Consider the following 27979-nt stretch of genomic DNA (forward strand, 5'->3'; position numbering starts at 1 on the left):
GGCCTTGTAGCAGTCTTGGAAATAGCTGGAATAGGCTTTGTTGAACATGGCAGAAGCTTCTTGCAGCTTAGGAACCTCAACCCACTCCAACCTTACCAGTTTGATGCCAGGACTACCAAGAGATGCCCAGAGAGCCTGGAAAGGGATCACAGGTCAGGCAGGAGAGGAGCACAAAGGAATTCCTGCCTCTTCAGTCAAAAATCAGTCTTCATCTAGAGTTTAACTTAAATGCCTATATGCAAGTAAGTGCATGCAGTGTGGGAAATAAGAGGAGCTAGAGACATAGAGACGTGTGCTGTGTATGATCTTATTGGCATCACAAAGACTTGGTGGAATGGCTCTTATGACTGGGCCATTGGAATGGAATGATACAGGCTCTTAGGAAGGATGGGCAGAGGAGACAAGGACGGGATGCTCTGTGTCAGTGAGCAGGTGGACTGCCTGGGCACAGATGAGAAGCTGACCAAGAGACACCAAGCTCTGCAGTGCGCATGCTGGAGGGAAGGAAAGACATCCAGAGGGGCCTTGACAGACTGGAGAGCTGGGCCCATGTGAATCTCATCAAGTTGAACAAGGCCAAGTGTGCAAGGTCCTGCACCCAAGCCAGGTGAATCCCAAGCACAAACACAGGCTAGGGTAAAAATAGATCAAGACTAGCCATGGAAAGAAGGACTTGGTGGTAGAGAGAGGGGATTTTTCACCTCTGCTCTTGTGAGACCCACTTGGTATGCTGCATCCATCTTTGGGCTGAAGACAAGTTAAGAGTTAAGGTTGTTTATCCTGGGAAAGAGAAGGCTCTGGGGAGACCCTATAGTACCTTCCAGTACCTAATGGGAGCCTGTAGAGAACTGCAGAGAGACTTTTTTCAAGACCATGTAGTGAAAGGATAAGGAGATAATGAATTAAACTGTAGGAAGGTAGGTTTCCATTAGATAGTAGGAAGAATTTTTTTGTCGTGATAGTGTTGAGACACTGGAATAGGTTGCCCAGAGAAGCTGTGTATACCCCATCCCTGGAAAGGTTCAAGGCCAAGCTGGATGCAACCTTTGCGCTACCTAGTGTAATGAAAGGCATCCCTACTCATGGCAGGGAGTTGAACAAGATGATCTTTAAGGTCCCTTTCAACCCAAATAATTTTATGATTCTGTGAAATAACTACCCTTTTGATTTTTTTTATTTTGTTTTGAAATGTCACATTTCCCCTCCCTGGGATGAATTTGTATCTCCTGTTATGTAGGACTTATTTGATCTTGGCAGTAAGTGTTCCATAGTCCATGTAAAATATTATGAAACAAAACCAAATTTGAAGATGGGTATGTCAACTGGCATAATGGAATGACAGGAAATTATTCAAATATTTTTATTGTGTATTTTAAAATATGAGAATTTTAAACCAAAATAAAATATAGATAGCTGTGACAAAGGAGGAAGTAAGGAGTGTAAAGATTCATAAAGAATACTTTTAGCATCCTAAAAACAGATCAAACAAATATATGAAAAGTGTAGAGGCAGATAAACAGCAAAGAGTGCAGAGTCTTTAATCATCTCATACATTCTGAATTCTGAAAGGAAAAAAGTTTATTTGAGGTATCAAAGGACAAACTTCAAATAAATGCTTCAAAACACTGGATTTTTAATATTGTTTTATTTTTTAAGAAATACTCTCTCTCAACCTATTATCCCTATTTTCTTTCTTAAAACACAGCAATACTCTTAAGACCTACAAGTTGCAGGGGAGGTACAATCAACCACCAAGTGTGGATAAAGATCAGTTGAGAGAACCTGCACAAGTTCCTATGAGCAAAATAAATCTGGTACAGTATGAGTGGAAATTAATTTTTCCCTCCCCATGGGTCTTGTACTAGCCTGGACAGCTGTGTATATTACTCTGTTTCAGTTCTCTATCCTCAAAGTATTTATATATAAAAAAATGACTCAATAGAAAATGTAGCTATTGGTAACTAAACTCATAAGAACTCAAAGAATACATTAGTCTACTCTCAGCATTCAGAGCTCTGGGCTTAAGTACTTGTCAGAGTGATACCACAGAGGTCAAAAGATGTAGAGTTGCATTAATAAATTATTACAAAGATAAGATAATATATTTCATACAAGTGTTTCCATCAGGAGCTGATGAGTCTAAACATTACACATTATTACTGAAGCATTCAAATAAAATTGTATGAAAAATACAACACAAAATATATTAAGGCAACTAGCACATTTGCTGAAACAGAAACTATAATATCCAGGATTAGGAAAAAAAATCCACAACAAATAAACCACAAAAAATTTCTTTTAAGAAAGGTTTTTTTTTTTTTTTTTTTTTTTTTTTTTTTTTTTTTTTTTTTTTTTCTTTTTTCCCTGCATTAAATGTGTGCTAATCAGCAGTCCTAGCAATTTGGCCATTTTAGAAAACACATGGTTGACAGACACTTAGGAGAAGAAAATTATAGAAAAAGAAAGCAGTGTATCTGAAAGAATTTTACATTTACAGCTTCTAAGTACTGTCCATTTATTTACTTTGTAGGAAGTCAATTCCAGGATTGCTTTGAATTTTGCAGAACTGAACTTTATTCAGAAATACTGTAATAATGTCTCCTTTCAATTCTTTTAATCAGAAGTATTAAACAGATTGATCTGCAAAATATGAACATGCCAACCCAGAAATTATGCATGTGCTCTCTATTACAACAGCCTCTAGCACAGAGTTAGAAATCTTGTTTGGTAACTGAGACAACTCAATTCTACAGCTTTGTTTTGGACTTCCAGCAATATGCTGGAGAAGGGTTTGAGATATACTACATCCTAAATGAAAAAAAAAATTGACTTAACCACATAGTTGTAAAATTCTCATGTGTTGTATTCCTTCTTTTTTTGTTCTTTTTTTTCCTTTATTTTACCTGGAGCCAAATATTTTATAAACTATATAAAGTGGATCAGTTTGATCTGTGTCCTAAAGTTCTCAGTGAAGAAGTAGGATTTACAGTTTCCTGCTCCAAAACAGTATGAGATGGGATTTGAACACCTATTTGCTATATGAAAATAGTTGCTAGCTGGCTATTGGGAAACAGTGTCTAGCCAGAGACTAAAGTGTCTGGTAGGAACCTGTTGCTACTGTTATGCTTTTTTTGGTAGTCATGATTTCAGGAGGCTTAAGACACTGAATCCAACCGGTGAGATCGGCAGGAGAAAGTCTTGCTGAAAATGCCCCCAGGGTTAGGTGTGAGCCTGGGATTTGAGCGTCTAGCACAAGCAGGACGTAAGCAGTTCTGACATGCCTGCTGGCAGGAACTCTGTGGATTTAAACATCACTGGGGCAACTACAGGGTAACAGCAGATAAGTAGGGGGTTTAAGGATCTTAAAAGCAGATAAAAGCTGCTGAAAGAGAATCAAAATTAAAAACCCATGTGTGGAAGATAATTTTTCAAATGGGACTTAAGAGTTTTTAAAAATATCCTGATATTATATATAAACTAAATTTAAAAATACAGCATAAATGCAAATATATTTCCTGTTTTCTACATTATCATAAAACTATTTTTTAACAGATTAAATGCTTAATTATATATATATATTTTACAGCAGCTTCACAGCAAGGAAACTCAGTCTGCATAAAGCTAATGTAACAGAGCAAAAAATCAAAGCTAATGTAACAGAGCAAAAAATCAAGCTCTTGGTCTTGCTTACTCTAGTCTCTACTTCATGTTCCTAAAAAGTCAGGGAGATGCAGGAGAGGACCCAAAGACTAAAGGATATGAAATCTCCAAACTTATGGTCCAAGCCAGTCAGAATGTTCCTATTTCACTGAGTATTAACATTACAAAGTATAAACAGTGTGTTGTCGAACAGTGTGTTTGACATAGCAAAGCCAACAACTTTGCACCTATTACCACTTAATCCATTCTAGCACATAGCATTCTAGGACAAATATACTGTTAAGGACATAAATAGACACTCTTTACCTTGCTAAAGCAGGGCCACAGCTTTAATATCTTGAAGAGCTTAACTTTCAAGACAACAAGTTTACTAGTTCTTATAAATATCCTCCAAAATAATTGTTTTTAAAATGTGTAACTGTTTTCAACTATGTTGACAACAGTACCATGTCCCCTGCAGTTATTTCAGAGTCCTGACTGTGTGTAGAGCTGATTCCAGTGTCAGAGTCTGTATCGTTTATGTCCAGATTAGTTACTCTATGAACAAAGTCAGGAATAGCAATGCTGTTACTGGAGATGCCACTGCCCTTGGATGGCTCTTCATTTGACTGAAGCCTAGTTTCAATGTTGTCTTTAACATGTAGTAAATTAAATTCTTCTGTAAGAAGTTCATATTCTTTTTCTTTCTTTTGAAGCAGTGAGTCTCTGTATGTAAGTTCTTTCTGGATGCAGCTCAGGTATGAGTTGATTCTCAGACCATCTTTCATACTTTTTTCCAGCTCATATTTTACACTTTCCAAATCTGAGGTTTCCAGTTCAGCATTACCTGCTCCTTCTGTGCGAACATCCTCTCCATTTTTTTCCATGCATATACCATGTACTTCTCTTTCAATTTCAGCACACAGGTTCTCTATTAATTGTTTGTGATGTTTCAGTCTTTCTTCAACCTGTACAATTCCCTCACTTTTGCTCAAATAGTCATGCATCTCTTTTTGATCACCTGGCCTACTCCCTTGCTGCTCAGACTCACTTGTATTGATCATTAAATAGGAGTCCTGCACATAATTTTCTCCATCATTCGCCACACGATCTAGATGGAATTTTGCTTCACATTTTTCAATTTCCATATCTAGTTCCTTCATTCTAAGGACTTGTTGATGAATGGTATGATCTTGAGAAATGATCAGATGAATCAATGTCTCCATATTATCCCTCTCTTGCTGAACACTGTCCTGCTTAAGCTTGGCCAGTTTCCGGAAAGTCTTCCTCACAATTTTCTTTTGCTTGTCTATTGGCAACATCTTCATGTAGTTTGCCGGACTGAGGTCCCACTGCTTTTCTACATTTTGTACTACCTTGGCTTCAGCTGTCTTCCACAATGGAAATGAGAGGAAAGCATCTGACTTTACCAATACAAAATGCAAATTAGCCTGCTCTTCCCCCCAGGCCTTCCAAAGTCTCAGAATCTTTGTCAAGGGAGGCAGTACTCGCTCCGAGCCTCTCCATTTTTCGACAATGCAGTAATCACTAGGTTTTCCAAAAAGGACCTTTTTCTCTCCAAATGTTGTCTGATGTTCCTCAAGCAGTGCTTGAATCACTTCTGAGCAAGTTGTGCGCTTCGTCAGGCCACATACAATCTTCTCCTCCTGGCAAACCCAAACGACAATCTCTCTTTCATTTGAAGCCATGTCCTTGCTGGGAGATCTGGAAAACAAGAAGGGACCAGGTAAAAATTACATATCAGTGGCAGAGACAGTATGAATAATTACTATAATTCTGATATGACTAACACATTAAAAAACTCCTGTATTGTTGTACAAGACAATATACTTGCTTAAACAGCATGAAGAAATGTCTTTGGATTTAGTAACAACTTTAATTGGCTACTTATTTAATATTATTACTAGTCCAGCTCTATGAGAATCTCATACAAAATGTCTTTTATCAAATCTTGGTTTTGTATACATAGTAAGAGTGTGTTAACAATCAGTGATAAGTTTGGCAATCTTCATTACACTTTCAGACTGTCCTAGGACAGCATAGCTTTTGGATATTCATATTTGTTCTCATTACAAAGACTGCACAGACATTTCTAAGGCCTTAGAAATTGCTTCTGAAGGGAAGAATGCACCGAACATAGATGGACTGAGGAAAGATGACTGAACACCACCAATGAATCCAAAAATAGGATAAATCTATAGCTCTTCTGCCACATCTGCACCCACACAAGTATAAAAAAAAATTGTTTTCCTTTTTTTTTTTTCACTAATAAGTGTCAAAAATTTTTTTACTCTTCCTGAAGTACCAAATAGCCTGAATTCCAGTGAGTTGTCAGAGAATACCAGCTGCAAGAGAACACATACATGGGTCTGCATTTTGTTTTCTTATTTGAAATAATACAGAAATGCAAGAAAAGGCAAAAAAGTGGGTTTTTTTTTTTTAGTTGTTTATTTATTTGTTGGCTTATGAATCACAATGAATGGGCTATTAATCTGGTACCTCCTCATACACTGAGATACTCCAGGTGTCTGAGATCCCATTATGTCTCCTGTAGCTCTGGTACAATCACTAGTGCCTAGACAGCAATTCAATTGACCAAAGGTAGAAGCTCATTTTACAGCTAATTCTTCAGTTTGCCCCCATCTGGTCCTGGGCTGCTCTGGGCCTGTGTTGGCAAAGTTGCCTGGTATTTCTGTCCTCAAGGCTCCACTTCAATAGTTTTCTTCTTGCCCAGGCCTGATGATTTGACCTCTTGCATAAAATGATAAAACAGTAAATTCTCTGAGGAAAAATGTCTTTGGATTTTCTGGTATCTCTTGCAGTTAATTTGAATGAATAAGGTTTAACCTAGTATGGCAGAGAAAATTTGAAAAGGAAAAAGTTTATTCAGATCATACTCAAAGCGTGAAATACAGCACTTGTTTCTATCTAGGACTACTTATTCAGAGAACTTTTTCAGTCTTCTGAGTTGTAGTAAGCATGGAGCTTTATTTGGCTTAATTACAGTTACACCCTATGATTAGTAAAGCAATCCAGCTTGTTCTTTTTTCTTAATTATTACACAACATGACAGACACTGCAATCCAATAAATTGAACTATGATTGACTCAGCTCTGGGTGCCACACTGACCAGGAGGCAAAAATCCTTAAAAGAAAGGAAACTGCAAATGAATACTAATAAAACTGACAAGTGTAAAGTTTATTAGTATTATTGCACAGGAGAGCTCTGCCCAACTACATTGCTTCAGGTCTTGGAACATTCTCTGTAAAATGTGTGTTTTGGTAGATGACTCTGAGTAATAGCATCATTTTGCCTCTCCAATAGCTCCCCCTCATAGACCAGCATTTTACAGTAATTATTTTTTGAAACTGGTGCTCAAGAAGCTAATAATGTTTTCATAGGCTACTTCTCAAAATAAAAAAAAATCACAGACACAGAAAATGGCAAAGTGGCAAAAAGAAACAGTAATATTCAGGTTTAAGGAGGGGAGGGAAGGAATGGAGAATGATATTAGATTAAATGGCATTACTGTGAAGTTTATCACATGTTAAAAAGTCAGTATCTGTAAGTCCTCTGAGATTTACAATATGCAGGATGCTATATTTTTTTTCTGTTGACAGATTAGCAGTTAAGTGAAATTCAGGTAAATAAACAGTTGCAACATAAGTCATATTGCAACATAAGCTGTGACTAAAATAACCCAGTAACTGCTTTACACGACATATATGCAAAGAAAAAAAGCAACAAATAATTTATAATTCATAAAAGTATGCAAAATGAATAATGAAAAAATAGAATGTCTAAAATTATGTTCAGTACTGATACTTAAACAATTGATTTACAAATATATTATCAGTCATTGAATTTAAATTTATAAAAGTACTAGAGAAAAAAAGGCATAAAAATAAAAGAAATATTTTTGGGGACTCTGAGGCAGTAATTTCAGGCTGTATCTTTACTGATTTCTTTCACAATGAAGAAATACATGTCAGAAAATGAATGTCATCTCTTCTAGCATTCTTCTGAATGTCTTATGCAATTTGTTTCCAAATCAAAACTCTTTTTTCCCCTTTTTTTTGTTTGATTGGCATATTTTTCCTAGTCAATATTTTCCACATGTAACCAATTATGTGGTTGAGCAGAAGCCTATTGTCTCTTCTTGTCCTGGTTCCTTTAAAGTTTTCCTATGAAGCCAGTTTCTCTCTGTGCTATTAGCAGATCTTCAGATAAATCTGCAGACCCTAGACATCCCATCATTATTGTACTGATAAATACTTTTATTATACTTTCTTATACGGAATTACCACAGAGTTCAGCAGGAGTCAAGCAAACTTCTGATGGAAACATACTGTATATTGTAAAGCAATCTCTGCAGGATCCCTGAAAGTGATATGGATGCAAAACCAACATCTTTAAATTACCGTTTTCAACCTTTTCTAGCTGTTTATCACTGCCTGTAACTTTTTCAGTTATGATGCACCTGTCTGCCCAGACTTTGCATTCAGCTTTTTTGAGGAAGGCTAGTTTGTTACTTTGCCTATGGTATATAACTATTAGTAGCACTACTTGATAATCTCTGCACATGCAGGTACACAAAGAAATAAAGTATCTTATACATGAAAATAAGCATTTACAAATATATATGTATGTAATGTATGTACCCTACATCCTTTAATTATATTGTCACATTTTACAGAAAAAGAGAGAAGAAATTTAAAGATTTTCTGAACATCTCTGTAATTCTTGGATCAAGCATGGCAAAGTACAAATACTTTCTTTAATTTTTCTGTGTCTTTGCCCCAACATATATTATCTTAATTTTTATTCAGTCATTTCACTCAATTTTTGATCTTTACTTCTAACCAAAGAGAATTAGCCAGACATTTATAATCTTACATTGCCATGGAATCCTAATATATTCTAAAATTTTAAAAGTGGTTCTTTATTATCCTCCACTAAAAAAGGTAAACTGGAACCTTACTGTGGACCTTTTAAGTAAAATTTACTGTAGAATTTTTTTTCATAGTTATTTCAGGTAATTCCAAACAAAAATGAAGTGTGATTGTGTCAGTCAAAGAATAACAATTACTAAAAACTGGCTTTCAGGATGCAAGAAGATGCCAGTACTAGGTAATATCTTTTGTTAAACTATGCATTCCTCATAACAAGTGAAGGGCATCTACTGCATTTATGAACTGGAATTCATCTGAAAGTTACAATTTCAGTATAAATTCACCATCAAAATTCCTCTTCACCAAGAGAAGAGAGAAGACCTCCAAAAATAATCCCTGCTGCCTAGCCCACCTTTGATTATTTGGAATAATCATCAGAAGAAGCTATTTCTCTTTCATTAACTACAAGAGACCTATGTGCCCACCTTCTATCAAATAGCTGCTTTTCAGGTAATTAAAATCAGGTTTGATTAATCCAATCACATTCAGGTGAGATTAATCCAGTTTCTGGCTTATTTTAGAGAAATGTAACAAGAATGGTTATAGCAACAGTTGATTTAGTCCAGACAACTAAATGTGGGATCTATGCATCATAACTTCACAACTTAGTTTAGACCTGGACTGTTCAAGTTAGCCAGTAATTTTTAAGTAAATAATTTAATTTATTTTAATACTAAGAAAGAGGTCTTGAAAAAATTTTGTTCATTGACAGGATTTTTTTTTTTTTCTGAGATGCAGTACTAAAAGTTCTAGTCTTCAGGAACAAATCTGCTTTTAAATAGTCATTTTAACAGAGAGGCAACCCTCTAATATTTACAGGTTCCTTGAATTTTATGTCCTGCAGTTACGTAAACGGCACAAAAGAACCAACATTTTTAATAATCTAGCAGTTAATACGAGTGTAACAGCCAAAGTTTTTTTCCAGTTTAAATGTTTGCGTTTCCTAAAGACCATAATAACAATTTCTTCAAAACTAGCTAGGCAACTTGTATGTTTTCAAAAATACAGTGCTGGAATAAACAGGCTTTGAATTGTCGTGAATTCTCTCTTTGAACTGATCACTGAAATTTTCTACTTATATATCTTCTTATACATCTCAGATTATAAAGTCTTGATGATAACAATAACATGGAAGTCTTTTTTTTTTTTTTTTTTTTTTTTACAAAGTCACTAATTACTTAGGAATTTAAATTTACTTGGGAATTTAAATTTAATAATGGTCAAAAGTATGTTTCCAATCTTTTTGTTTGCTTGATTTGATTGCTATTTTTATGCCTTCTGCTCCTTGTTTCTCTCCAAGATGATCCAAAACCCCATCCCAATCATGCTCAAGACCTCACACAGTCTTAATTACATCAGCACAAACTGATTGTTGTGTGTCAGAAATATAACTTGTTAATTTATTCTTCAGGCCTAGGGGAAGGTAATGCATTCCAGCAATGTACAGACAAAACAAAAACATTTACTTATGTCACACAAAGTCAAAATATGATATAGCTTAAAAGCTGGAAGTGGCACTTTTGATATTCACTGACTTTAAGGTATGTCTGGCCCAAAATACACATATCAACATAGTTCTTTGCCTTCCTGAAACAAACTCCCTACATATGGAATATAATAGTTCTACAACCAACCATTCCAATCAAATGAAGGGATCCCCACACTTTTTAGATATTCACCTTCATGTGTACAAGATGCCTCTTTTTCTTGACTAATTTCTGCAAACATAGTTGGGACTAGATCACTTCCATATCATATTGTTAGCAACTTAATGCAGTGTTTCTGAAATATAATGGACTCTAAAAGAATATTTTGTCTTTGTTGAGAAAAAAAGCATAGATAAAAACCTTGTCTCCCTTCACTGCAATCAATTCCTTCTAGACTCCTCCCCCCTCAAAAAATTTAACTCCTTTTTCAATATTATCCTCTGCAACAACAAATCAAACTGATTCACTTAAAAATACTTAGGAAAGGGATTCAAACCTGATATTGTGCTTATGACCAAAAATTTTACTAGTTGCGTCTTCCCAGTAGTTGAAATAATTTATATGAAAAAAATGTCAGTTGATGAAAATAGATCACACACCAAGTAATACACTAAAGTTTTCTTTGAAAATGCACAGAATTCTTAATAATTCATAAATTGACCACCAAAGAGCTCATGGTAGAAAGCCATTTGAGTAAAATATCTTAGTCACTTTTTCATCAATTTTTTTTGGAAAATCATGTTTTATTCTATGACAGCCTAAGCCCTCTCAATAGAACATAGTCTAATCTGCAACAAATGAGATGATAATTGTGTTTTATAATTGACAGACTGCTGTGGTGAGGCCCTCAGCTGACCAGAGTATGTAGATATGCTGCTGCCCTGACCTCCCCAAAGTAAGATCAAAATGATTCCAAACTTCTAAGCAAATCCTTCATTATGCCAAGATACCACCCAGAACAATTCACTTTCTTCAATGGAGAAGACAAAAAGGCTCTGAGATAATCTTGCTGCTGCCTACTGCATCCTTGCAGTGAAATCTTTGCCAAGAGATTCAGGGTCTGCCATCCAGGTGCTTTCCTGGAGTCCACTAAGAAATATAACGCTTTCAGGGAGACCCAGGCAGGGCTCTGCTCCCGGTGTTGCTCTGCAGTCCCTACGTTATTCCGTAAGCCGTACGCTCCCAGCTCCTCAGCACAAGGTTCTGTGCTACATCTCCCAGCTACCACCCTGCACATTAGGGACCAGCCTCCCAGCCAGCCCTGCCCGCTGGCTGAGCCACTTGCTCTCCTCTCCTTTGAAAATGTTTTGACATCATGGCACGTATCATCCTGGGGAAACAAAAGACACTATACATTTAATAATCTAGTGTTTTCAAGGGGCTGGCCTTTGAGCATGCTGCTGGGACACATAAATATGCCTTTTGGGAAGTATGTATTTGTCCAATTCTCTCTTTGTCCAACACCCACAGATGCTTCTTCCATGCACAGGGGCCCAGAGAGCACTTGGCTTGTTTTCATGCATTTTCTAAAAACCTTTTTACCTCAGTGCCAAGATTATTTAATCTCTTTTATCTCTTAGAGCTGAGCTATAACTATCATCAAAGAGAAGACTGACTATCAATCAAAAATGTGATGATTTTTAATTATATTTACTTTCTGGAAATAATAAGAAGCCAATATTACAAGGATAGCTACTCGACACAAATGGCCCTCATTACACGCTACATGTAATTTGAGAGCTTCTGAAACCAGTGACTCCTAAATGTCAGGGTATATAAGCGCTAATATCAGCCACAGAATCACAGAATATCTCAAACTGAAAGGGACTCACAGGGATCATCGACTCCAACACCCTACTCCTCACAGAGCTACCTAAGATTAAACCATATTATTAAGAGCATCGTCAAGAAGCTCCTTGAGCTCTGACAGGCTTGGTGCCATGACCAACTCCTTGGAGAGACTGTTCTCATACTCAGCCCCGTCCTCAGTGAAGACCCTTTTCCTAATGTCCAATGAGTTGTGGAAATGGTGTGGGAATACTGTTTCTACCAGATTTCTGATCTAATATGAAGTCAATATCCAAATATGAAGTTCAAACATAGAAAATACATACATTATCACGTGCCATTTAGATAACTCTGCTTTTATTGTTTTTAACGTATTATTGCTTTTATTGTGTTTGTTGATTTTATTGTTCCTTTTTCAAAATCTCACCATGTTACCATATATATGTATATATACATATATATGTGTACATGAGACAATAGATGATCATTATGAAAGAAAAGGTCAAAACATATGTTGACTTTTGTCATTTTCATTTGTGAAATTTGCAAAAAGGTGAAGAAAGGTATTGGGGCCATACGTTGCAGCTCTTGTATGGAAGAAACTAACTTAATTTGATCCAAAGACATTTTTGAAAGTGAGTTTAAACATTAAAGGTAAAGAGAATACACAGTCCATATGAAAGCTAGGGTCAGAAGTATTTCAATCTTTCAGGAACAAATTGAAAGTCCATATTAAGTTTATTAAGACTATCCACATTTAAACCACCTTTACTCTCAACTTTCTGTGCCCTTCTATAAAGTTATTCAAAAAGCAATGAAGGCCAAGTCTCATACTTGGTATACCTCCTGCCTAAGTACATGACATTCTTCTGAGTTTCCTAAGGGCAGCAATGAGGAAGTAGCTACTCTCTCACTACCCAATGAAGCTGGAATTGCTCCAAAGCCTCAGGGATTCAAGTGAGCCTATTAACTAACTGCATTCCCATTGCCCTTCACAAGTCCCTAAAAACAATATTTTTGGAGGCACAGTCAATATCCATGTCATATAGGACACAGAAATTCCATACATGACATGTCAGAAACTTGTTTCGGCATCCCTTTTGCATCATATGAAAGTCAGGGTAAAGGTCACCTGAAAGGTACCATGGCAAGGCAGAACTTTAACTGTGAGAATAAAGCTCTCAATACAGATAATCAGTGTAGTCCCAATACTGCAGAAAGACTTGGAAAGAACACCACAGAACTTCTGAAAACAAAATAATTATTATTTACAAGAGAAGTAAATTTCTCTCTACCAGCTGTTTCTGTATCCATTTCATCTTGCCGTAAAATTTCCTCCTTTACAAAAATGTACATAGGCATTTACTAAAAATAAAAGAAAATTAGGCATCTTGTGAGCCATGTGATATTTTTCAAATATACACATATACACAGTAATTTGGATTCTCTAACTGAAATATTTCAGATAATTGAAAAAAGAAAACAATTTAAAGAAAGTCTATTTTTATAACTAGCTAGTTGCAACACTTTTATTCCTGGTATAAATTCAATGTTCATTTTTTTTTTTTTTTTTTTTTTAAATGCATAAATTTTTAATTCAACAAGTTGCCCATTCTGTCAGGAAGGCTCTATGAAGCATTTTAATTAACAACAGCTGTTGCAAATTATGTCCTATATGAATTAAAATTTATGTACTAAAAACTGTAAGTAGGTTCTTCATCTCCTCTGCAGAGAAATGCCATCACCTTAGCTACTGTACAAAATTGTATACATTATAATTCAGCAATGATCTATGGTTGAAATTTCTGTTCACCTAAACACTTTAAACTATATAGGTGCTCTATGACAAATTTCAGTGGAATAAGTTTGAATTGCAATAGGATAGTATTATTTTTGTATGGAAAAAACCCATGAAAGTTATGACAGTTTAAATAAAATAATTCTGATATAAACTGCAAATAACTCATTCACACCAGACTGCTACCGACTTGAAATGTCAGACTTTGGTAAAAGTCCCATGGGAAATCATATGCTTCATTCTAATAACTGCACTGCTTGGCAACAGGTGTCTGAGCAGGGATCTTTTGTCAAGAAAAAAAAAAAAGGAAAAAAAGCCCTGACAGTGCTTAAAACAGATAAAAAGGAAGCTAAAGTAGCCAAAAAGAAGGACCAACAAGGGCTGACAGTAATAATTCTATCATCTGTTAAGTGGACAGATAGCAGAATTTTTACTACATAGAAAATAAGCCAAGAAATTGCACTAATTCAGGATATTGCACTACCAGGCAGACAGAAGTAAGCGATACTGTGAGAGGACCCTCGTTCACTAGATAAGAGTGATAGTTATGATGGTCTATTTAATAACTATGCTGCTCTATTTAATAACGAAAGGACTCTGTGTCTTTGCTACAATGGGAAATATTATTTTGCAAAACTTCATTTGCAAGGGCCGAGTGCTGAGGTTCAGCAAAGCTGACCAAAAATTTACTAGGTCCTCCCCTTCACTTATCAGCTCTGCCCTATACCATGTTTACACTTCCAATCACTTAACCTACAGGCAAGTGCAAAGGCTAGTTTGGAGACTGCATTTGCCACTGCCCTTTCCTCCTGCCTGACCCCTGAAATTTTCCTCTACCCCTAAGGGTTCACATTCTCTATAAATTACATCTGCTTTAAATCTGCCTTCCTGTCAGACTAATCATCATTTCTCCATTGTATAGTCAAAGTCATAAGCTTGGTAAGTTGATATTAGTAAAAAAAAATGTTTGGAATTCCAGCAAGCATGGCGTGTACACAAAATGTCATGACAGGTAACACGTTTATCATACCAGGCCTGTATTTGCAGTTGCCTGAGAGAGTGGAGGTGGAGGTTTGAGAAAAGAAGAGAACTAGTTGTCCACCAAAATATTTTCCAAGATGAGTAACAGTAACATCAGCAATTTACTTTACTGGGAAAACATGCTTTGATGTGTATATCGCAACTGCTACTGAGGAAGCAGCTGTTATACAGAAATGGAAGATCCAGGAAAAAACTCCAGAGCCAAAAAAAGCACTGACATGTTCAGTGATAGTGATTCTTTAGATCATGATGGGGGGATGGGAAGACAGGCATTTTCAAATTCCTCAGTGTTAATAATCAACATGAGAAGTTTAGAAATATCCATGCAGTAAATGCTACATCTTGATTTTGAGCAGTGGGTAGTTCTCACTAGTGAACAAATGAAAATGCCCTGCTACTTTTCATCTACCAAAAGAATTTTGCAATATTTAAAAAATACAATTTTTTAAATGGCTTCTGTGTCTAATTTAAGTGTCTATGCATATTTAAGCATTGGTTACACTATGCAACCTTTATAGAACTCCTATTAATAATGTGCAGAATGTGTTTAAAACTCCATCACTTTCAGTAGTATAGAGAAGGCAGAATAATTTATAGTTCGTTTGGAACACAATCTCCTAAACGATAGAGTTGCTGTTACAGTTAATAGAAATCTGTGTTATCTAACTTCTCCTATTAGAGTTTTTACAACTGCCTTTTAGAAGCACCCTGGTTGTTTATGAGCTTTTGAGATCAAAGAAGTGAGGGGAATTCCAAGCATTGAGAGTATGAAGGGGTTTTTTGTTTGGTTTGGTTTTGTTTTGTTTTATTTTTTTCCCTTTTTTTGTGGTTCCATGAAATTCAGTTCAGCTTTTGTTGAAAGGTAAAAGTGTACTGTTTCCCTCCCTTGCCTTTGTTGACATTTTTCCCAGTGAAGAAACAAACAAAGTATGCTGAGGTTGCATCTGAGCTGTCAAAACATGAACAAAGCACACTATATGTAGACAGATGATAATAAGGCAAGTTAAATAATGGAATGAGATACAGACAAGGAAATAGTAAGACTTCATGTTACTTTTCCAATACTCCCTGATCTGAAAGAGGCTGTGATGGTTACCTTCTTAAGAACTCTTATATGCTTTGCACCTCTTCTCTGCTCCTAGTGACACTTTGTGAGATGGGTGCTCTTCTCATTCATAATTAATGGAATGTCTAGATGGATTTGTCAACCATAAGGTTAAACTCAGGCTCAGGAGTTTAAGAAAAATACTCATTTGGGTTCTGTGGTGTCAGGCAAGGATAGTAGCAATGCAGGTGGAATGACAGAGGATAGCCAGGAGCTTGGACAGGAGACTTAGGACTGCTCTTTGAGCCTTTAGAGCTGTTCAACAACTTCATCCATCATTAACCTTTCCTAACCTCTTAAAATCTAATGATTTGTCAACATTTTTTGTACATTCTAAAATCCAGTTTGAGTCTCTCTCTACAATCTGCTACAGTAGTGAGAAAGGCAGGATGAGCTTTAGTATTCTCCTATATATATGGCAATTAATTTTAGAGTGAACCACCCCACTCTGAAACGATATTGTATGATCTTTCCCATTTCATTTGCTTTCATCAAATAATTTTGAAAAATATCACCTCGAAGGATATTTTATCAAGACTTAATTTACAATCAATTCTTTCTTTTCTTTTTTTTTTCTTTTAAATTTCTCCCTCAAACTTTCTGAAAGACAATTCAGTGACAAATGTGTTCCATTACTTATAGTATTTGAAGAGCTGAAAGGAAAAAGGATAATGAAGTGGACTCTTATATAAATGTTCATTCCAAAGAGCTAAATTGAGTACTAGATACATAATTACTCTAACAAGAAGAGTGGACATAATTTTTTTAAAAAGAAACCTGAAGCATTTTTACTGTCCATTGTCAGACTGAGAGATTTCTGCAGCTTATGCTTTCAAGTAATTTTCTAAAATTGCCTATCAATGAATGCTTCAATATGTAGTTAGCCAGCCACAGGCTGATAGGGTCTCTGAAATATTACCACATCTGCTCTGAAAAAGCTACTGAACAAATGAAATGTTAACCTCACCAACTGTGCTCTTCCTGAGTAATGGATATGCTTAAAGGGGGCATAGGAGATTGCTAAACTAGCTCTAGCCAGCTGAGAAATACAGATAGGAAACACAAAAATGGATGAATTGCTGTCTGGAAGCAAGTTTAAAGGTACATCATAGAGATTACCAAGAGTAATGAGAAATTTATGAGATTAGTGCAAAGAAGAAAAGTTTAGAAAAGAAAGAGATACAGAGAATGCTGACCAGTAGCCCCCCTCCCCAGAATTTTTAGCTAGAAGAAGATGAAGGATGCTGACTGCAGAGGAAAGACATTCCATGTGATTCAGATAAAAAGCCATGTGAATCCTAAAATATTTGAACAATTATGACTAAAGCCAAGAACATGTTCTATGACAGACATAAGGGGTTCAGATAGCATGCTTCCAGCTGGTCCATATGCAAAGGCTCACAACCATGTCAGTTGTCCATCAGAACTCTCACACTGGAGCTGAGCTTCTTGTCTGATCTCCAAAGAGACATGATGAATTAAGCCGTAAAGACAAAAGGCCTTGTTAAACCATCTAAGATAGCCATCCAAATGTAATTAAACAGTTTAGGAAGAAACTTAAAAAATTTGTTGCAGCAAGAAAGGTGGTAACTCCTGGCAAAAGAATTGTGAGGGAACAGGGGGAGCAGGTATAGGCCAAAAATCTGCAGTGGGCACAGTTGAAGCTAAGCATGGTTACGTGACTGTGACCAAAGACCAAGGCAGGCCCGAGAAATAATGGTGCTAGTTTTGTGAGACACATCTATGGCAGGATAGTGATTATGCCAAGCACCCTGTGACACCAGAAAGACATTTCAAACTACTTGTTGTCATTAGTTCACAGAAAGTCAGACTGAGTCAACATTCAAATTAATCCTGTGTTTCTTTATTTCACATATCCAAATGCCTTTGCAGGTGGGGATCCTTTCAACATATGAGCAATTCAGATGGCTTCATAGCTCAGGGAGGATAAAAAGGCCTTTTAACAAGGTACTTCATAAGCTGAGTGGTTACCACAGTGACAGCAGGGTGAAGGGAAGCTTCCCTCTGCCATGTGAACAGCACTGTCATGTTGGGAGAAATACACATATTTAGCTTTCTTCTGTGACATGTGCACATTCTGTTTGTCATTTCTGACAGGCTGGTGTGTACTCAGGTTTGTAATATGTAGATGCATAAATATGCAATCTACAGAAGTGGCTATTTCTGCATGTATTGTTTATATATACAATGATTTGGGGGTTGTAATATATTTTATTGTACTATGTGACAGTATATTTTACGAGCTATACATATGTATTCTGTGATCACATCCAACACAAGCTGTTATAAATGCATTTTTATACTGAATATATGCCTACCAGGCACAAATGCTTTAGCACAAAGAAATATGTTTAACATGCAGCCAAGTACTGAAAAATTTCAGATATTGTTCAAGATGCCCATGCTACTTAGCTCAACAAAAATTAATTTCATTCAGTGTGTCTACAGAAAGATTCATTCTCTGCTACACTGGTCATTTGCCTCACTTAAATGTGTACAAGAGACGTTACTCAGTTTTGTCAGAGACACAGATCGTACTGAGGCATTGCAGAAACTGAATGTTATAACTTTCAAATATCTTCTTTGCAGCTGAAATTCATAATGTTCACTTGGACATCTCAACTTCCACAGAAAGTACTACAGAATACTTGAACTCCTAACTCCTAAGGGGTTTGCTGACACCAGCTAGTTCAGCAGGAACTGACCTAAAGCAGTCATAAACATGAACAAAAGGGAAAGAGATGTTGTTAGGTCATGTTCAAAGGTTCATTGCAAAAAAAAAAAAAAAAAAAAAAAAAAAAAAAAAAAAAAAAAATTAATTAGAATAGCAACCCAAAACCTGATTCCCTTCTCCCACTGAAGCTTTCAATATTAATCCTTGTCCTTGTCTGCCTTACTGTAACTTAAGCCAGCACTAAATGAAGCAGATTCAACATGAAATACTAAGAGAATTTCAGTTTAGAATAACTTCACAAGAATTTCCTGAAAAATGCATAATGAGGGAAGAAAAATTGCATGGCGTTCAGGGCCAGTGTAAGACATGACAGGAGTACAGGTGGTTGGGGAGTGCTACCAGTCAGAATTTAAACAACTGAAGTTCTTAAAAATTGTCTTAGGTGACAATAATTACATTTAGGCACCTTCATAAAACTAGCCCTTATTACTCACATTTGTCCAATATATGTGCACTTTTATTTGTATCTTTTCTTCTAAGTATGGTACAACCTTTTTAGAGGACACTTCAAAATTTAACCTTTTGATGTATGTCCTTACCATCAGACAATCAGTTGCTTTTCAGGTTGACATTACTCAGTTTATCTCCACATACTCTTGGAGGGAAAGAACTCACTTTTACAAATCAAAGCTATCCACTCATTTAAATTCCCACTCTGTCTAACTGAATTGATATCCACCGACATGTGCAAAGTAAGACATCCATAAACTTCCTTTGCTCAGCCCATATGTAAAAGAGCTTACAGAACACTGAATTAGCAAACGAGGAACACACCGTGAATAACCAGTTCTGTAAACTGTGGTTTATGTGTCTTGCCCAAAACTAGGTAGGAATTTTGTGGCAGGGTCAGGGAAGACATCCATGCTATTAGGATCATTCTCCCTTAATCATACATTATCTACCTGTAATTCACCTCTCCGTTCATGGTACCCTTTTTCATTTCTAAAATGAGTGGTGCAAAAGATGCTTAATAACCTGCTCTACAAATCTGAGCATGCTCCAAGAAAAGTGATTGGGTGGAGCTCATATCATCTACCTTAAGCTATTTAAAAATGTAGATGTGCAGTCAAAGATAATTTTCTGACCTTCCTCTGTAATCAGTGGCATAAAATAGGCACCTCCAAAAGGGTGACTAATCCCATACTGACAGCCTGTCTAGGATTGAATGAATTGCCCTCCAGAAGTGTTTAGATGTATCCATTAACTACAAAGAGTACCTAGATGACTAGATACCTAAATCTTCAGTGGTTCAAGCAGAGTAAGATGGAGCTTGACATTTGTGTTTTACTGTGTATTTGAATCTCAGGAGCCATATGAGTGTCAGCAAAAGTACTGCGACCATCCACAACTGCAGTTCCAAAAATAACTTAGATCTTTGTCTGACAGCTGTAGGGACTTCCATAGGTAAACAAACATTACTAGTTATCTACCTAATTCTTAAAGTGCCAGGAGTCTGGGAAAGTGCAGTAAAGTCAATACCAATTGTTGTTAGACAACTGAATTTGTGCAGGGCTTTTCAGTAAAGCAGGATATTTGAACAACAAAGTGGCTCTGAGAGATAGAGGCAATAATCAAGTTAAAAAAGTATACGCAGAATCAAGTTAAAAAAGTATACGCAGTGCCTTAGCAATCAATGCAGAGGAAGCCTGTCAACAGCTAACATCCAAATGAAACAACAGTTCAGAACATCAGCTTACCAACCAAAACACCAGCAGCTGAACACGATCAGCACAAGATCCCACATTTATAAATATCACTAAACCACTCTTTGATCAGTGACCAAAATCCGATAACATCCTTTGGCAAATGAAGTATACTTTAGGTCATCAAAACAGTGTCCCAACTGTTGCTTGGAAAAATGCTGTATATTAAAAGTGCTTTCACAGTGGAAAATATCCTCTGTAGAAATAATTCCTTTGAATTGAAAGAGGTTGGGGAAAGCAAAGTAAGATGTTCTACATGGATGATGGAATCTATTAACACAAAGCAAATTGCATGTTCAAGACCCAAGGGCAGACTCTCTTAAAAATTAGTAGTGTTCATTCAATTGCATTATTCCAGTGAGGTCATACACCCTTACAAGCTAAGGTAAGGTAAACATATTTATAGCTGACCAAAACAAAGGTCTAATAGATTATTAAATTTTCATAAACTTGATTTTGTCCTTGAACATGAGAATATTATACTTTTTCACATTTTCTTCAGGCTTCAATATTTTTCTGTTATTAAAAGGAGGAAAAAATAAATTCTTCTGCTTTTCAATAGAGATGATTATATTTACCATTATGATGGGAAATTCCTAACTCAGAGCTATATTACATCAATGAAATATAGCAAATAGAGTGAAAAATAAAGATAGCAACTTAATCAGATTCATGATTTAGACCTTCAATATAAAAAAAATTTAAATTATATTCACAGCAAACAGCATCTCTATAAACATGTTTTTCTCCTATGATTATTCTGCAACTTACTAATTAATGTGGAAAAAATCATAAATAAACAACCACAACCCAGAGGTTTACATCACCTCCAAGATGACAACATAGCCTGGCCTTTTCTAATGCTGGTGTTCAAAAATGCATGTCTAGGAACCATCTAAGCTACAATTTAAATGTCTCAAACTGACAGACGCAAAAATACACTCAGGCAGACAGGAGTGAGAATGAAACAAGAAAGTTGGTTAAAGAGAAACACAACTTTAAATAAATGGTATAAATAAAGTGCGTGAGAGGTGTGCCAAACATGCACTAGAATTTTTTGTTTCAAGTTTGGTGTCTTTTGCTCATTTCCACATGGCATCAGGAACTTGGGTTTCATAGCATTAATTAGCATACAATTACACGACAACTTTATTATCATTATTATCAAGAACCTTCCTTTCTGTATTTTTAGTTTCTACAGGTAATTTCTTTTCTTCTACTCATCTCAAAATATATTAAGATGGTATTTCTTTATTTAGTTCTCTTTCTGGGACATTAAAGCACTCCTTACACAACATTTTTAACATTATGGAAAAATTCAGACCATTGAAAAATTCCTCAGAAATATCACATAAAATCAGACCTAGACAAGTGTTGTCTCACTTTCCTGCACAGTATCTAGGTTTAGTAGACTGTATAAGGACCAGAAAAAAAGAACTCACAGATCTAATTCATACCTTACCTACTAACTGGCTTTCACACTCTGCACTTCTACACATTTTACACTATCTAGTCATGTCCTACTTATTTTCCTGAGGCATGTAAATATTAACACCCAAATTACTGCTAAGGAAAACTAAGTAAACTTATCAGCTGTGTGAGGTATCGCTATCACTATTGCAACACCTCTGCACCCTAAGTGTATTTCTGGCTAGGTCAAACCAGGAAAAGGCAATGTGGTTAATCCTGGAGCCTATTTGAGTCAGATTCCAGAAACGTGTTCAAAAGAAGCATTCTTTTGGACAAGGCTTCCTGAACCTCTCTTATCTGTTTTGTCCTGTGTGATACCTGAGGAATTGCTAGCACGGAAACACTCTGCACAGGAAGACAGAAAGTCCTCACCTCAAGAGTATCATAACATGGAAGAGAAACAACAGAAGTGCCAATAATAGCCCAGTTACCTGTGCACACCACTGGGTACCAGCATGTCCAACATTCAGTTCTAGGCTTTACTTAATGCGTGGTCCTAACACTTTTGTATTGTGTCATCCTTTCTGTCAATTTTAATAAGGATTTACCAACATACTAAATATAGAAGCTGGGGGAACTAATTAAGGTTTGTACAGCATATGAGATGTTAATGCTTTCAAATAATAGTGTTGCAGACCAGAGTTTTAAATTGTTATTATTAATAGTATAAAACAAACAAAAACCTTTTTTTTCTCAGCATAGGTAAATCAGGAGGGACTCCTCTGTGATTATCACTTATTAAAGTTAATAGAATTTAAAAAAATGCCCAACTCTGAAAACTTACTTCGGTCTACTGAATTAATTACATGTTTAGCAATGTGTCTTTCTTCATGCACAATACTAGCTTTTCAATAGTAAAATAGGAAATGACCACTGACCAGCAAGATTTTTCCTCTTTTAATCTTCTGCTAAAAAATTGAAGTTTTGTCTGAAATGTCTCAGCCTGACTCTACACTATACTAGTGTTTCAGATTAACTTCAATTTAACCTAAGTCATGCTCTTAGATGGTGTAGTATTACACTTCTATTACTCATTTTATTTACTCCTTCAGGATGAAATTGCTGTCTGCCCTCCTGGAATAGTAGATAATTAACTCTTTAGAAATAAGGTCAGTGTTTTGCTAGACAAAAAGCTCTTCCTGAAAGTGAAGTGAACAAATATGTACAAAGATTATTAGAAAATGTATGCAACCATCTGACCCCTGAGACAAAGCTTCCAAGGCAGACCAGAAAATAATTTACAATGTATGGAGTCTGTCTCAAAAAGGAACAACTTCTTTGATAGTTCAGTAATGCATGTCACACTCAGGGAAATGTAAGAAAAAAATTGCAAAAGACTGCCTTCTACCATTACCAAACAAGCACCATCTTTTCAATCTAAAAATTTAACACAGGCAGCACCACCAATTCTAAAACTTTTATCTACCCCCTCCAACATACATACCAAATACCTTGTAGTCTTGTATCAAAAAGCACCCTTATAGCTTCATATAGACTTTTATCCGTGTGTGCTCATCCAAGAGAAGTATTAGACATCTCACATGATCCCATGAGACTTACAGTGTGGGTCATACACAGTTCATTCAGACAAGCAGCTGATCTCCAAGAGCTTTACCAGTCCAAACCTCCATGCTGAGCATTTTCAGTTTTACTTCATCAAGGTTTAAAATGTACAGCGGTGTACTCAAGCATAGGTAGAGCAGAAGAGACGTTCGGAGCAATACACAAATCACTGTGCTAACTAGATGAAATGAGAAACTACTGGAGGGAGGGAGAAAGGGAGGGATCATGGAAATGCCAGGTCAGTATCAGATAGATGAAGTCTCTAATCCAATTCCCTACCCTGCACTGTAATATATAAACTGAGAGAATAATTGAATGTGTCTCTCACTGGGGAGGGGCATCTGACTGTCAGGACAGGAAGAACTCCCTCTTATATCTGTAACATTGAATGGAGATACACTTTCTTTCTTTCTATCTCTGAACCAGAGATGAGCTGATTAAAGACAGGCAGAATTAAAGAGTAGGCAAAGTCTTTCCCTCTTACAGAGAAATACTAGCCTCTGTGGCAGCGAGTAAAAGTGGAAAACAGTGCAAAATAGTAAACTGTAAAAGATAGAAAAAATACAGGAAGGAAAAGCAAACCCATTAAACACATTTAAATATTAACATATTTGTAACACAATTGTTTAATCATGAAACACTACTCTGGGTTTAGAATTGTTGCAAGCCAACAGAGTGTACAAGCTTTTGTAGTAAACATATGACCACTATGAAGTACACTGGCAAAATGTATTTCTCAAGGTGTTGAGCGTAACAGGACAGCCCTACAGCATGAAGATGGATTATCCATACCCTCTCCGTTTTGGTATCCCAGCTACAGCACAAATGAAACAGTAGAGATTCAACAACTTTGTCTAAGGCTTATGTGCAAAACATAAGGAATCAGTCTCAATGAAAGAAATAGCAACAAGGTCAGTTTTCCCACTATGACATAGATCCAGATATCCTTGAAACATTTAAATAAACATAAACACCCATTTTAAAAAGTGATCATATGTAGCACCCAAGAGCAGAGAAGCCTTAATCCTACCAAGAAAATCAGTGCAGCATAAATTCCTGTTCTGCTTAGTAACCAGGAAATCCAATACAATGTGAAACCCTAAACACTACAGGTCTGTATGTTCTCTATTCCTCATATTTGGATAGGGAGCTGTTTTGTCTCTGTGCAGAGCAATGTGTTAGATCAATTCTACACCTTATGAGCAAATAAGTCAGTGCCTTTTCACTTCTTCCACCTTCATCTAAGCATTTCCTGCCCTCACTACACTTCTGAAGTGTGTTGTGAGCTGAGCATTCCTTTCACTCTCAAAGTAAGTATCTTTAAGAGATTTGCATTAAAAAAAAATCCCCTTGAGTTTATTCATGTTGCAGAGCCTTAGTCCTGCAGGAAACTTTCATCTTTCCTTTGTTGCCTCAGAGGGTACAACCTGTCCCTGCTGCGAACCTTGGGTTTGTAAGTGGGTGGGGCGTCTTGGAAGTATTGTTCTCCAGGGGACATAGTGACAAGCACATACACATTCTGGGGACTGTGATTACCTCTGGTTGTCACACAGAAGGACAAACATAGTGTAAAAACTACTTTTAGATCTTGGAAAAGATATCAAAATATCACTACTCTCTTTCTTGCCAAGAAACATATGTTGGAGTCACAATCCTAGATGCCACTCCCCTGAAATCAAACCAGGGCTTAAATGGTCTATTGGCTACATGGGTTTTGTGTTGTCTCTGTACGAGGGACATTTCAGCAGCCTGAGAGTAATACTGACCGAAGATCTTCCAATACTAAGAGTTGTTCAGCACAAGTTTTGTCTTCCTGAGGTTTAATCTCAGTTTCTTTCTCTAAAGCCTCGTGGCGTAATGAACAACATCCCTCACCTCTTGCTCAGACGCAGACTCAGTTAGAGTAAACTCTTTGTTTTTAAACTCTGAGGTCTTAGGGGCAGAGACTGACAATTTACAATCTGGATGTGAAAAGCCTACTATTAAACAAGGCCCTGATCTGGAACCTCTGGGCAATGCTGCAAGACAAGAACTAATTACAGTGGTGTCATCTTGTTATCTGAGCAAATGACTGTAACGCCTTCATTTTCCTTTTGGCTCTTCTTCCACCTACCCTTGTTGCCTCAACTTAGCTCTATGTCCTCATATAAACATAGATTTTATTCCTCATTTGCTTATCTTATAACTTTCAGGAGTTATATTTGCATGCAGCAAATGTTCATCAAGAACTCCCAGAGAAAAAGGAAAAAGCTGTGTTTCCCAGAAATGGGAATGAGCACTAAGCCTATTATAAAAAGCAGCAAGGACCCTTTTTGGTCCTTCTTTACAGGTAGTTACACAAAGTAGTGAGCCACAAGTTCTGACGCTCTGCTACCAGCCTAAGCGCAGTAAGGATTTTAAGCTCACTTCTCAAGGTTTCAAATGAGTTCACTAAGATATAATTAAAATGAGAAATAATTATTATACAGCTCTTCAATCATACTGCAAAACCATTTTACTAACTGCATAAGCAATGTTTCATTCTCAAAACTCAGTATCAAAGCTAACATTAAATATGCAGAAATCTAAATATCTGAATAGATAATAACACATCTTAAGAAGTATGTAGTTCGCTTTGTTCTTGACCCCCTCCCCTACATTTCTGTGGTCACACAGCCCCTTCTTATTGCCACAAAGCCTCTCAGACATTAGAGGCATTGATTTATTTTTGGGGATGTGAGGATAAAATGAATAGAAAGTCCTAGGTGTTCACAGTAATGGTTCCTTTGGTATTTTAATTTTTATTGCTTGCTTAAAGCTTTGGATTATGACTTTCTTTTCCTGAGGAATAAAATGTCACATCAGCAAACATAGTGAGATTGATGCAATTAGTGTGAAGATATTGTAAATACCCAAAAGAGAAACAGTTTCACCGCTGAACACAGTGGAACTGTGCTTTGTGATTTAATCCTTATTCAGGTAAGTGATAGCGGGAACAAAACTCCTACTTAAGGAGTAATAAATTTCCAGCTCTATGTGAAAGCAATTTCATAGAAAAGTTAATATCCACCTTTCTAGATCTTCTAAACAACAAATGGCCACATGAGAATTGTATCAAAGTTTTACTGTTTTCAGACACATTAGCAAAATATAGTGTCCAATCAAGAAACTACAATACTAATAATTCTAAAACAGTATCCAATTTTTAAACATTGACTGTTAAAATCTTTCTAATTTATATTCCATATAATATGCTAACTTAATACTTTCCCACAATCCCAACAAAGCCTGCCCCAAATAATTTTTCAATATATCAAATGTCAAAACCAAAAGCCAAACATGGAAAAGGAATGGGACATTTTTACAAGACTGTTTAGAGTTCAATTATATTCCCCATCCTTTGCCTTCTTTTAAATATCAACTAAATTTCGGTGAAGAGCACTAGGCGAAATGGGGATGAGACTACAGGAGATTTTAGAGTTTCTCACTGAGGCAAAATTTCAGCGACCTGTTTCTGTTCAGTTTTAGTTAGATGAGCCCAGCCACTGTACATTCCACAGGGTCAAAGCAAATTTACTCTTAAAAACCTGGTACCACCCTAGCACCTAACATGATTACATAACCCTCTTTCTCCTTTTTGCAGCCCGTGTGTGGGGCATGTGGAAGCATGTACAGTGTAAAGGACAAAGTCCCCATAAAGAAACTTCGCAGCAGCAGAACCCAGGACCAAAGCAATCCCTCTGCAGAATTTTCTAAGGAAAAAAAAAAAAAAAAAAAAAAAAGTCCATCCCGGACTAAAGGCTAAAAAATACCCGAACGTATTCCCCCCCACCGCTCCTTCCCATGTGAGAGCTCGATGCTCTCCTACCTCCCAGGCTGACAGCCAGCGGACAAGACAAGGAAGGAGTTAGATCCGAAGGGATTGCAGGCTTTCGGTCAGCCTCCCGGAGCAACGAGGCTAAGGCGCGGAGCCCGGCCCTCCCCTGAGAACCTCGGGATGTTCTGTCCCGGGGCGGGGGAAGAGCTCCGGCTTCCCCCTTGCCGCCGACGGGACGCGACCGTCGGAGCTGCAGCCGGTTCTCCCGGCCAGCCTCGCCTTCCCAGCGCGGGGCACTGCCTGCCTTTAGCCGGGGAAGGTCCCGAGTCCGGAAGAGATACCTCCCCCCCGTGGAAAATATTGCCCAGGAGTCAAAAGAGCCAGAGCGAAGAGGGGCACGGCAGGTCCGGGGGAAGGGAGCCAGGAGAAGCCCCTTCCCTGGGCACACGCCGGCCCTTCCCTCCGCTGCCCGGCTCCCGCTCCCAGGTGCGCCCCGGAGCTCAGCTGCCGGGAACGGCATGGTCCGCAAAACACACCCTGCCCCCCGAACCAAACAAAAAGTATAAAAAGTAATTCATCCCATAGCGCCCTACCTTTTCCGCCACATACCCACGCACTTTACCTGTTTTTATGCCGAGTTTTTAATAAATTCCTTCCAAAAGGAGCCATGATCCCAACGGCATAACATCAGCGATCCCCAAACAATTCGAGGGTGTTCCCTTCTCCCCTATTTTTTTGCCTGAGCGCCTTCCAGCTTGTTAATAGTCACCGAGCGTAGCGATGAGCTGGAAGTTGTGCAATTTACTGCTAACTTTGAACTCCAGCTTGTTGCTGCTGCTGCACCTTTGGAGTCCTGCCCA

At 37.1% G+C, this 27979-nt stretch overlaps 1 protein-coding gene and 1 long non-coding RNA gene across 6 annotated transcripts in view; one reads left to right on the forward strand and one right to left on the reverse strand.

Moving 5' to 3' along the window:
• The window catches only part of LOC136361384 (uncharacterized), a 402734-nt gene that overhangs the window by 15350 nt on the left and 359405 nt on the right, over positions 1-27979 (forward strand). Inside the window, exon 2 of one of the 4 annotated variants that reach the window (XR_010743626.1) lies at positions 18618-18678. The exons of the other annotated variants lie outside the window; for them this stretch is intronic. This is a non-coding gene — a long non-coding RNA (uncharacterized lncRNA). Of the gene's footprint in view, positions 1-18617; positions 18679-27979 lie in introns of those variants that run through there. 4 annotated transcript variants of the gene reach the window in all.
• RASSF9 (Ras association domain family member 9) lies at positions 1627-27969 on the reverse strand. Of its 2 annotated transcripts, none has more exons than XM_066319241.1 (2): positions 27742-27969; positions 1627-5364 (listed from the first exon to the last, which is right to left on the reverse strand). In XM_066319241.1, exons 1-2 carry the CDS (start codon positions 27786-27788, stop codon positions 4089-4091), a joined length of 1323 nt encoding a protein of 440 aa, XP_066175338.1. In that variant the 5' UTR covers positions 27789-27969; the 3' UTR covers positions 1627-4088. The 2 variants fall into 2 exon arrangements, with proteins under 2 accessions (XP_066175338.1, XP_066175339.1); XM_066319242.1 differs by lacking the exon at positions 27742-27969 and adding an exon at positions 27171-27267.

Source organism: Sylvia atricapilla, chromosome 5, assembly GCF_009819655.1.
Source record: "Sylvia atricapilla isolate bSylAtr1 chromosome 5, bSylAtr1.pri, whole genome shotgun sequence".
Classification (NCBI taxonomy): Eukaryota; Metazoa; Chordata; class Aves; order Passeriformes; family Sylviidae; genus Sylvia; species Sylvia atricapilla.

Bases quoted from the DNA above. Each gene is read 5' to 3' on its own strand.
- RASSF9 (XM_066319241.1), bottom strand. From the start codon at position 27,788: ATGGCTCCTTTTGGAAGGAATTTATTAAAAACTCGGCATAAAAACAG. The intron at 5,365-27,741 runs GTAAAGTGCGTG...CTTGTTTTCCAG, and splicing joins AAAACTCGGCATAAAAACAG to ATCTCCCAGCAAGGACATGG.